Here is a 12110-nt window from a genome sequence, read left to right on the forward strand (position 1 = left end):
GTGTTATGTCAACTTCTACTCTCCTGTCCTGTGACAGGAGTCAGTCTTCTCTGCCTGATGACACTTCTCCCATGAAGGGGACCTATGACATTTGAGCTCCTTTTGGGGGGTCCTATTTTAAGCAGATCAGGAGACTTCAGTGAAAGCCTCTGCATGCATTTGCTATTTTTCAAGCATCTGCAGCTCAAGATCATCAATATAACAACACAGCATATGTTGGGGTGGCATGTTCTCTGACCTTCAGAATAAACCCAACAAAAGCTTGTTTCCTCTCTTAGATGATTTGCCACAGTAGCATTATGCCCTGGAGACGGTATTCTGACCAGACCTTCCTGGGAGTGGTCATAACATACCCTGTGCTTATAGAAAGGTGTGGGCCACATCACTAAATAAACCAGGGGCAGTTTTCTCATCTTGTGGAAAGGGAGATAAAGTTATGATAGTTTATCTCCCTTTCCACAGGTTTCTTGTGGGTTTGTGTCTCCGCTGCCGCCCACCCACGCCCTCCAGCAGCCCCAGCGCCTCCACCTCGGGGCTGCTGGGTGCCAGGCCTGCAGGTTTGTGTCTCCAATCCACTCCATCCCCACCCCCAGCCCCAGGTCCGCGGTGGTGGGGCTTGGGCCTGCTGGGTGCTGGCCTCCCTGCAGGTTTGTGTCTCCCATCTGCCCGGCAGCCCCAGTGCCACCTGGCTGCTATGGGCCTCGCCATCTTGGTTGGGTTAATTTGCATACTCACTCCCATTGGCTGGTAGTGTAGGTACAGTCAATTTGCATGTTTCTCTTTCATTAGATAGGATATGCATAGCCCATGGACACAGGCAATAGAGTGGTAAAGACCTGGGGGAATGGAGGGGTTGGGAGGAGGGGGAAAAAGGAGGAGAAAATAGGCGATATCTGTAATACTATCAAAAATATATTTTAAAAAACAAACAGTTAAGTGGTTCTGAAGACCTAAAATTTTACTGTGTTGTTATTTGTGATTCTCAGAATAAGATCTTAACTGAAGTTGTGCTTTAGACATTTGTTAGCTCACCTAAAATCCAAAGAGGAACTAATCTAATGTGTGTAAAGTTGGTAACCAGCACAAGAAGAGAAAAAAGGGGAGTTGTTTTATTCTGACTGACTTTATTACTTTAAAAAAGAAGTGAAACGAGACGTTTCAAGGTCACTAACATATCCTGAGAGCTGCAGAAAACAGAACTCTCTGATGATCTCTGTTGTGATTATCTCTGTTGGTCCAATGTTTGCATCCTGCTGTTCTTTGGTCTTGGCATGAGCAAAGGAAGACGATGTAAGAGAGAAAATATCTTTATTTGGGGTGTGTCACAGAATGAGGTCACTGCAAACTCAGACTTTGGTTTCCTTTCTTCACGCAGAGAACAGTTTAAGTATCTCAGTACTACTTTGGTGTGTTTAGTTGCCTATAGGTATAATTTATGTTGAAGCAAAAACAGTGTAGCATTTTAGATCCTTGGGAAATACACAAGACTTGGATTACTAAATGTCATATTTAGGTATTTGTGGGCCGAGAAAGAGAAGAGTCGTTGAGTTAGCAATTGGTTCCTAAATCTTAAGAACATTCCTTTGCTAATGTTTTAAAAACATTTTTTCCTCCACAGAAATTCCTACAACTACTCAGAAACCCACCACAACGGATGCTCAAGGTACCAAAGCCCCATCAGTTCCTCCGAAACCCTCCACCATAAATGTTCCAGGTACAGAGTCCCCATCAGCTCCTCAAAAACACACCACTGAAAATGTTCCAGGTACAGAGTCCCCATCAGCTCCTCAAAAACACACCACTGAAAATGTTCCAGGTACAGAGTCCCCATCAGCTCCTCAAAAACACACCACCATAAATGTTCCAGCTATTAAGTCCCCATCAGCTCCTCAAAAACCCACCACAGTAAATATTCCAGCTACAAAGTCGCCATCTACTCCTCAAAAACCCACCACAGTAAATAATCCAGCTACGGAAGCCCCATCAACTCCTCAAAACCCCACCACAGTAAATGTTCCAGCTACGGAAGCCACACCAACTCTTCAGAATCTCACTACAAGAAATTCTTCAACTACAAAAGCCCTACTAATTCCTCAGAAACCCATCTTAACTGTTCTAGCTATGGATGCCCCACCAACTTCTCAGAAACCTATCACAGCCAGTGATTCAGCCACAACAGCCAAAACATCTCCTGTCTCAAAGGCTCTATCTACAGAGACCCAACTAACAGTCCAGACTCTCCTCATGACAAATTCTTCTGCTACACGAGCCACACCAAAACCCCAGAGCTTCACAACAGCAAAAGCTTCATATGCACAGAGTCTTCCAGTAACACAAAAATTCTCTACTGTACATGCCCCAATGACTAAGGGTCTCCATACAACCCAAAGATTGACCTCTGCTCATCTTGCAGTAACACAGAATCAAGTTGTTTTCACGCCACGTAGCACCTCTAGTGGAAATGGACTCCTATCAGCAGGTGAGCTGACACTGCTCAGGTTCCAGAGTATACATGGATCTAATGTGCTATGGTGGAAAATGCCAACTTGACCAGGATTATGTAATTAAATAATCTGGGATTTGCTGTAGTCAGCGTTGTTTGCATACTAATGTTTTGGACTTTCTTCAGAGGCAGAGTTGGATTGTGTTAGGGCAAATCTTTAAAAAAGGAAACATTTTGCAATAATATATGAAAAGGTGTGGCCCCATAAAAAACAACGCTAAGTTAAGGTTGGTGAAGAGATTCTGTTTTCTATATTAGCTTTAGGGAGTCGTTGAATTTTTCAAGACTCTTCAAAGAACCAAATATATGCCATCCTTAAAGTTGATTTCTGGTCTGGTTCATTGACAGAGACCCCTCCCTCAAGCATGCTAAAAGATCTCTCCAGATTCCCTAGAGTTGCTAATTTGGTAAGGCATCTCAACAGTATCTTCTAAGTAACTGAAAACACAGTTCTTTGAAATAGTTCATATTAATGCAGGGCTCCTTAAATAAAGGCACTTGAAGTAGAATGTGCTATAGACTTTAGAACTACCTGTTGAGTGACTACATGAAACCCATCTTGCTAATTAATGCTGCTTCGGACCACTAGGATGTCTTCTTGTCCCACATCTTGTCCATAAAAATGGACAGCCATTTTTATATGCATTCTTCTCCAATAGGGATACCTATTTTGTTTTATTTTATTTTATGTTGTTCCTTGGAAAATCTCAATAGAACTGAGCCAGGAGATAAGTTTTAAAAACATTATTTTAACATTTTTATTAAAGTAATGGCCCATGCAGAAAACATACATGTGTGGTTCTATAACTTTTTTAAAAAATTAAATTTATTGAGGTGACATTGTTTAATAAGATCATATAGGTTTCAGGTGTGAATTTCTGTTACATGATCTGTATTTTGCACTGTGTGCCCACCGCCCAAAGTCAAATCACATACCATCATCATATATTAGGCTCCCTTCACTCCACCCCACACCCTTTGATCTGGCAACCACCATACCGCTGTTTGTGTTCATGAGTATCAGATTTATATCCCACATATGAGTGAAATCATATGGTTCTTAGTTTTTTCTTCCTGACTTATTTCACTTAGCACAATATTCTCAAGATTCATACATGTCATCACAAATGGCAGTATTTCAATTTTTTTATGGCTGAGTAGTGTTCCATTGTGTATATGTACCACATCTTCTTTATTCATTCCTCTATCACAGGACACATTGGCTATCTCTATGACTTGCCCACTGTGAATAATGTTGTAATGAATATAGGGTTGCATATGTGTTTTCGAGTTTTTGGGTATATACCCAAGAGAAGGATTGCTGGGTCATAGGGCAGCTCTAGTCTTAATTTTTTTGAGGAACTGCCATACTGTTTTCCATAGTGTCTGTACCAGTGTACATTCCCACCAGCAGTGAATGAGGGTCTCCTTTTCTCCACAACCTCTCCAACATTTGTTAGTGCTTGTCTTGTTGGTAATAGCCATTCTAAAAGGTGTGAGGTGGCATCTCATTGTAATTTTGATTTGCATTTCTCTAATTGCTAGTGAGGTTGAACATATTTTCATATATCTGTTGGCAGTTTGTATGTTTTCTTGCAAGAGGTGTCTGTTCAGATCCTCTGCCCATTTTTTAATTGGGTTGTTTTTTTGTTTGGTGTTGAGTTTTATCAGTTTTTTTATATATCTTATATATTAAACCTTTGTTGGAGTTATTTTTTGCAAATATCTCCCATTTGGTTGGCTGCCTCTTTGTTTTGTTGTCTTTGTTTGTTTGTTTGTTTTTGGATTTTTTGTTTTGTTTTTTTGTTTGTTGTGTTTTTTTTTGCTGTGCTGAAGCTTTTTAGTTTGATATAATCCCATTCATTTATTTTTACATTTACTTCCATAGCCTTTGGGGTCAAGTTCATAAAATGTTCTCTACGACCAAGGTCCATAAGTTTGGTACCTATGTTTTCTTCTATGTAACTTCTTGCTTCAGATCTTATATTTAGGTATATGATCCATTTTAAATTAATTTTTTAACATGGGGACAAACTATAATCCGGTTTCATTCTTTTGCATGTGACTTCCAATTTTCCCAGACCATTTATTGAAGAGAGCAATGTATTAATTATTACAAATATATTTATTTGAATAATTTTTGCAATGCCTCACTCGTATTCATTGAAAGGTTTAAATAATAAGGTGATATAGTAATTTAAGTTTTGATAACATCTGCTGAAAAAAACTTCAGTTTCTGATAGTTTCTTGATCACAGGATTAGATCAGTAGTTACTATTTAAGCTTTTGAACTTGTTTCTTGTCATCAAATCATATGACCAAATTTACATGGTGTTTGTTTCGGTATTCAGTAACTCTTTATCATGTCTACTATTTATAATGTTAACTTGCTGAATAGATATAGGCACTGGTGTGTATTTTATTTGATTGTTCATAATGTGTAATTGTTTTCATAAATTTATTTATAATTATATCTTTTAGTTATGGAAATCTGAGTTACTTTTGAACTTTCAAGTATAGTTTATATATATTAAATTTGTAGCAAATAAATGACTTTAGTAATCTTTTTAATTTTCTTCTTCTTTAGGGCTGACCATCATTGCATCTGGTAAGTCTTACTCCTTGACATTTAAAAAAAATTGTCGTCCCTGTAGTAGGTACATTCCATGTTACTGGAAGAGAATATTGTCTTATAACTGTCTTAGGCATACTGTTAAAAGGCTGTGTACAAGGATGCCAAAGAGAAAACAGGTAAATGTATTTCATGATCTTGTTTTGTGGACACCATTAAGTACTCGATATGTTTCTAAATACTATTCCCAACCATGTTCTTGCTCCAAAGTAATATTAGGAGCACTTCAAATCATTGGGCCAAGCAATCAAGTATTATTACATGCCTATTGTTTTAAGGCATCATTCTAGGGGCCAAAGAATGACAAGAAAAGATAGTTAATAATACAGTTTCTAGCCTCGAGTATTTTACAATTAATCAGAAATGACTTCTTGGTTTTTTTTTAAATCTTTATTGTTGAAAGTATTATATATGTCCCCTTCCCACCCCCCCACCACTGACCTTCAAGAAATTACTTCTTGACCATTCCTACATTTCTGTCCTACCTTCAAATAAAACAAAGAGTGCTACCTTTGATTACACGTTCTTTCTTTTCCCTTCCCTATCAGTGATTGAAAGCAAAATTATTTTTTAAAAAATATTCTGTTGCTTTAGGCATGAGGCCAAAAACATCTATCTGTGTTGCAATTTATTTTTGCATCTGGTCCAGTCCTTTATTTTATCCATAAATCTATTATTTAATGTTATATATTAACAATAAGATTAATAAACTTCCAAAGAAGATGCTAAGAGAAATGTTTGTTAAGAAGCAATACAGTTAAATTTGCATATTGATAGGTAACATTCAATAGAAAATACACTCTTGTAAAAAAGTGAATATTTTAAAATTATGTCCTTATAATCTGGAGTCTTCTGTCTTATGTATGTATGAATTAGCCAAGGGACTATAAAGCTGAAAACAGGTATTGTGAAATTATTTTTTAAAAATTATTTATGATAGTTCTTTTATATTTTCAATAAATGTCTCCTAAAGTTTAAAACTAAAAGCTTTGTTTTGAAAGATTCTATCAGAATTCAATTTGTTTATTTTATATTTTAAATAGAAATAAAATGTATTATAAATGAATATTTCATGATTTTATTTCATGTTGACAACAGTGATGTGTTTAATAGATGAGGTGTTTTCCACCAACTCAGTGCTATTCAATAAAGATTTGAAATGCTTATTATTTTCTCTTGAAATTCTTAAAATATATATTATGTGATTTCTCAGAAAGCTTTTTTAAGTGTTAGTTGTAATTCTAAATTATCCTCAAAAATAAAGAGGAATTTCTTCTCTTTTAAATCAGACATATAGTAATATTTTTATTTGTGATCATATATTTGTAAAATATAAACTTGAAAAAAAATTTATTTAGAGTGACATTTTTTTAAATCATTGTTTTTCTTACTTTTCATTTGCAGTTGACATATAATATTATATTAGTTTCAGGTATACTACCAGTAATTAGACATTATCTAACTTACTAAGTGATCACGTTGATAAATCTAGTACTCATCTGACAACATACATAGTTATTACAATATTATTGACTTTATTGACTATTCTGTAACTACCAATTTATACATTTCAATCACATCACCTTTTTATCTATTTCTCCAAACACCCCTCCTCCCATCTGGCAACTATCAAAATGTTCTCTGTATCTATGAGTCTGTTTCTGTTCTGCTTGTTCATTTGTTTAGTTTTTTAGATTCTATATATAAGTGAAATCATATGGCACTGGTCTTCCTTTGACTTATTTCACTCAGCACAATGGCAAGATTTCATTCTTTTATATGGCTGAGTCACATTCCACTCCTTTAGTTATTCATCTATTGATTGACAGTTTGCTTGCACATCTTGGCTATTGTAAATAATGCTGTAATGAACACATGGATGTATATGTCTTTTTCATTTAGTGTTTTGGGTTTCTTCAGATAAAAATCCAGACATGGAATTAGTGGGTCTTTGTTTTTTGTTTTTTTGTTATATAGCCTATGTTTTAAAATCTATTTTGCCTAGTATAATTATTGCTACTCCAGCTTTTTTGTTTGTTTGTTTCCATTTTTATAAAATATCTTTTTTCTATCCCTTTACTTTCAGTCTGTCTGCATCATAAGGATCTTGTTTTGTTATCTGTTCAGCCTTCAGATGTCTTTTGATTGGAGCATTTAATCCATTTGCATTTAAAGTAATTGTTGATAGAGATGTATTTATTGCCATTTTATTCTTTATATTTTTATCTTTTTTCTTCTTAAAGAAAACCCTTAAAGATTTCTTGTAACATGGGTTTGGTGGTGGGGAACTCCTTTAGCTTTTCTTGTTTGGGAAACTCATTATATATCCTTCGATTCTAAATGGTTACTTTGCTGAGTAGAGTAAACTTGTTGGTAGGTCCTTGATTTTCATCACTTTGAATATTTCTTGCCAATATCTTCTGGCCTCAAAGTTTCTGTTGAATAATCAGCTGGCAGTATCATAGGAGTGACCTTGTAGATAACTAACTGCTTTTCTCTTGCTGCTTTTAAGATTCTCTCTTTGTCCCTAACCTTTTGCATTTTATAGCTGTACTAAGAGGCCCAGTGTACGAGATCGTGCACTGGTGGTGCGGGGGCAGGAAAAGGTGTCCCTCAGCCCGACCTGCGCCCTCTTGCAGTCTGGGAACCCTTGGGGGATGTCCGCCTGCTGGCTTAGGCCCACTCCCCTGAGGAGTCCTTAGCACTGCCACAGAGGCGGGAGAGGCTCCCACCACTTGCCGCTGTGCTCACCAGCCGTGAACCTGGCTTCTGGCTGAGTGGAGCTCCCCCTGTGGGAGCGCACTGACCACCAGGGGGCAGCTCCTGCATTAAGCATCTGCCCCCGGGTGGTCACTGCGCGTCATAGCGACGGGTCGTTCCGCTGTTCAGTCGATTTGCATATTAGGGTTTTATTATATAGGATAGTATTCCATTGTGTAAATGTACCACAGCTTTTTTATCCACTCATCTACTGATGGCCACTTGGGCTGTTTCCAGATATTAGCTATTGTAAATAGTGCTGCTATGAACATAGGGGTATATATTCTTTCTGACTGGTGTTTCAGGATTCTTAGGGCATATTCCTGAGGAGTGGGATCACTGGGTCAAAGGGGAGTTCCATTTTTAATTTTTTGAGAAAACTCCATACTGTTTTCCACAGTGGCTGCACCAGTCTGCATTCCCACCAGCAGTGTTCTAGGGTTCCCTTTTTATTGTGTCTTAACACCTGTCTACGCATGACAAACTTAAATCCCATTATAAAGTGACTTCAGTTATCTACTTGTTATTCAAAGTTAAGTCAGATAATCATATAACTTTTCAGTGATCTTTTTGGCCTGGAAAGGAAAGTGTGTGGATTTTTTTTAACATTTTTGAAGAAATACAGAGGCACAGAAAATCCAATGATAATAGCAAGATCCTGTAGATGTTGCTGAGGAAGGTGTGTTAAAACCTGACTTATAAATCTGAAAATTGAAGGTTTACTCAAGCATATTCTTTTCTCTTCGGCAAAATTCTCTTTCCAGTGTGACTTCACTTTTCCACAATTTCAATCCCTTTATTCTGTTACATTACATGAGATTATAAGCAAGAACTGAATCTATCCACAACTTTCTTATATTTTAGAGCATAAGGAATATGTTTCTACTTTATTAGATGTAAGTGGGACCTTTTGAAGTGACTGGGTGAACCCATATTTCTTCAGAAAAGGAGACTGGTATCATTTCATTAACACAAGATCTTGTAGGTAGAATTCTGATTTGGATTTTTCAAAAATAAAGATGATACTCTGTATATTGCTTCCGTTTGTTCATCTGCAAAAAATAATATCATTCGATACAATTTAATAAATATTTATAAGCACTTTCTGCTATTTTCCAAGCACTATGCTAGTTATTGGAGCTGATCAAATGAGGTAACAGGTGGCAAACAGCTTTGCAACATTTTAAACAGTGTAAAAATATTTCTACATCCAGGGACATTACTAAAACACTACCTTTTTTTGGAGAAAATCATTTTTAAAGTTAGGTAATTTTCTTAGAGCTCTTCAATTAATGACTAGGAACACTGGAATCACAATCATAATTTTATTAATAATCCATAGTTTCACTTATCCCAAGTTGCATAAATATTAAATTGATTCTGATTCACCTTTGGGATAGTTTTCTGTAGGTACCAAGTGGATTTTAACATCATAAGTTATTGACATTATACCTTAAATTCTTTTCCTTCTTTCTAATTTGTGAGATAATACTCCATTGTCAATTTATGAGGAATCATTTACGTAGATTTGTTTCTCAAACTTCTGTATTTTGCTCTGTTTTTTTGTTAAGCCATCAACCTTCACATAGTTTCTTCTAGAATTACATATATGTACTAATTCAAGTTCTAGAAATAGGCTTTTACTTCCATCATCTAGCTATTTTGGATCACTCTACATTTCTATATTCATTTATCATTCAACTTAAAAATGGAGGTTTTTGCTATATTTGAAAATAATGGGATTAATGAAATGTGGTGAAGGGGGGAAAAAAACTCAAAAAATGTTGAGGAGCCATGGTTTATTTTATGAAAATGATATGGTGCTAGGGCATAAGTTAAAGAAATTGACTGGGTGAAGTGCTATAAAAACTTATCTGTGGTGGAAATAGCTGTTTTGTGTGTTTTTTAATAATTTGTCCACATGGTAGTGCAATTGTGTGGTATTTATTTATTGCTGATTTGGAACCAGATATACTCATTAGACACATTAGCTTCAGTTTGCTTTTCTAGTATCATCTCTACTTTCCTTTGCAGTACAGATCAGAAGAGTAGAGTTCAAGGACATTGGAGAGTGGAGTGGGGAGGAAATGCATATATGAAAGATCAATGGTCAAATCATTTAAAATTAAGCATGATGGGGTTAAAATACTTAATAATTTTCTCAAACCTATCAAACTAATTTTATCTCATCATTATAATACTTTATTTTTAATATTTTATTTCATTTTTCTTTGAAAGAAAACAGAACAAAGGGTAAATAATATGCAATTTTTACTCTCAAACTTGTAACATATAGAAGCCATATGCAAAAACATAATTTCTGTCTTCTGTATTTTAATTTGCCTCATACTATTGCCTCACAATGTCCTTATGAAATTACACTGTATACATAATTGCTTATGTGTCTATTAACTGTGTTACCATATTTTTCCCCTCTCAAGGATTTACTGTTGGTGCTATAATAATTGTTATTATAATTCTAAACAAAATTTTCGGGAACTGTGGAAGATCAGGGTGAGCAGAAATTCTGATGACTTAAAACATTTGCTCTTAGCTTCTTTCTGGTAAAACTTGATATTTTATCATGAATAGATAATTTCCCTCACTTAATTGTCTTTTTAGACATGCTATCTCTTTATTCCTTTTGTCTATAATGACTACCTTGCATAAACAGACTTTGTGTCTTTTTAAAAACATTTCTCAATATATTTAAAAACATTAATAACATTTCAAAGGAAAATGATTTGAAAGCCAAAGTCTCACTTTGCAGTCTATTAATCACTTTGCCTTTTCCTTAGTACAATTCATGGTAGCATACTAGCATGTGTGTGGCACAAAACCAAAGAAATCTAGGGCGGGGGGGAGCCAACCTCTAACATATTATTAAATCGCCTGTAATTAGGCCTGTCTGTGAGTTGCATTTATTGATGCATGCCAGTCCAGCCAAAGATGACAGGCTCTGGCATCTGACTGCGTGGTTCCATCCTGTGTCTACTGTTCATGTGCCATGTCACTGTAAGCAACTTAAACGCTCTGTGCCTCAGCCTTCTCATCTGTAAAATGGGGGAAATAGAGAACCTACCTTACGGGATTGTAGTAAGGATCAAATGAGTTTCCACCTATAAAGAAGTTAGAACCTCACTTGGCATATAGGAGGCCTTTGGATGGTAAAATAGTAACACATAGGGGAAAAAACAGTCTGATCTGAAACATCTGACCTGCTTTGAACATTCATATATTAAGTATATTGTCATGGTTGGCTCTGGCATTTTCTGCAGACAAACAGAGGATTACTTAAATTGACCCTCTTCTGGCCTCTGGGCAGAGGAAACAGCATGTGCAAAGGCCTGAGAAACAGAAGGTTTTTATCTCATTAATCCTTATAAACACGCATGATACCTTAAAAACATAAAAACAAATTAAAAAATTGACCCTCTTCTGTTATCTTGCAGATTTTATTGTTCAGAAAACTAATTATGGAGTTCATATAAACTCTTGAGTCATTTCTGTACTTCCCTAATGCCTCCATTTTCATTCATTAATTAAGAACAACTATATTTATGCTCTTACTAAATTGCCTGTCTTCATTCTTTGATGGATGTGAGCTATCTACTTTTTGCCCCATTTAACGATTTCCTTTCTCCTTAAATTAACAAATATTGCTAAGTAGTCTAGTTAAGCCTATTATAAGCTAAAGTAAAGTATGAATGTTCTTTAAATCACTGAAGTATTTTAGCCAAATATTAGACCATTAGGTCCTGGATTTTTAAAATAGGTTTTCCTGTTAATAAAGTAGTCTTGAGGCTATAATACTAAATGTAGTAAAATATAACTTTCTCGTCAAGATTTTCAGGAACTTTTTAAGAATGGGCTTTAAAGCCGAGCCAAAAACAAGTCTAAGTCATTAAAATGAGTTGGTACAGATGCCCCAGCAAAACTACTCTGGGAAAGAAAGTAAACCAGCCACCTTATGCTCTTCCTTCCATTTGTTCCATCTCTTCTGTTGGGTTGGAGCGTTAGCGGTTTACCTTCCAAAGCCGGTGCTTTGGGACTCCGCAGACGAGATAGGTGGAAAGTGGTGAGTGTACAGGATGCTCTAGCTCTTAGCTGTCATCAGTTTCTTTACTTTGGCAAAGTAATTGGCCATGGTATTTTTGATAGGATGAAAAGTGTTGAACCATAGAAGAAGGGACTATTTGTTTCCCTAATTCCTCT

The 12110-nt window shown here is 36.0% G+C and overlaps 1 protein-coding gene across 1 annotated transcript in view; it reads left to right on the forward strand.

Annotated features, from left to right (window-relative positions):
* CD55 (CD55 molecule (Cromer blood group)) overlaps nucleotides 1–12110 on the forward strand; it is a gene marked incomplete at its 5' end in the record, with an annotated part of 31068 nt that overhangs the window by 16260 nt on the left and 2698 nt on the right. The window contains one exon of the mRNA XM_080647798.1: nucleotides 1619–2498. Within this exon, the coding sequence (XP_080503924.1) occupies nucleotides 1619–2498 (880 nt within the window). The remainder of the gene's footprint in view (nucleotides 1–1618; nucleotides 2499–12110) is intronic.

Source organism: Plecotus auritus (genome assembly GCF_963455305.1).
Source record: "Plecotus auritus genome assembly, chromosome: 12".
In the NCBI taxonomy this organism is placed as follows: Eukaryota; Metazoa; Chordata; class Mammalia; order Chiroptera; family Vespertilionidae; genus Plecotus; species Plecotus auritus.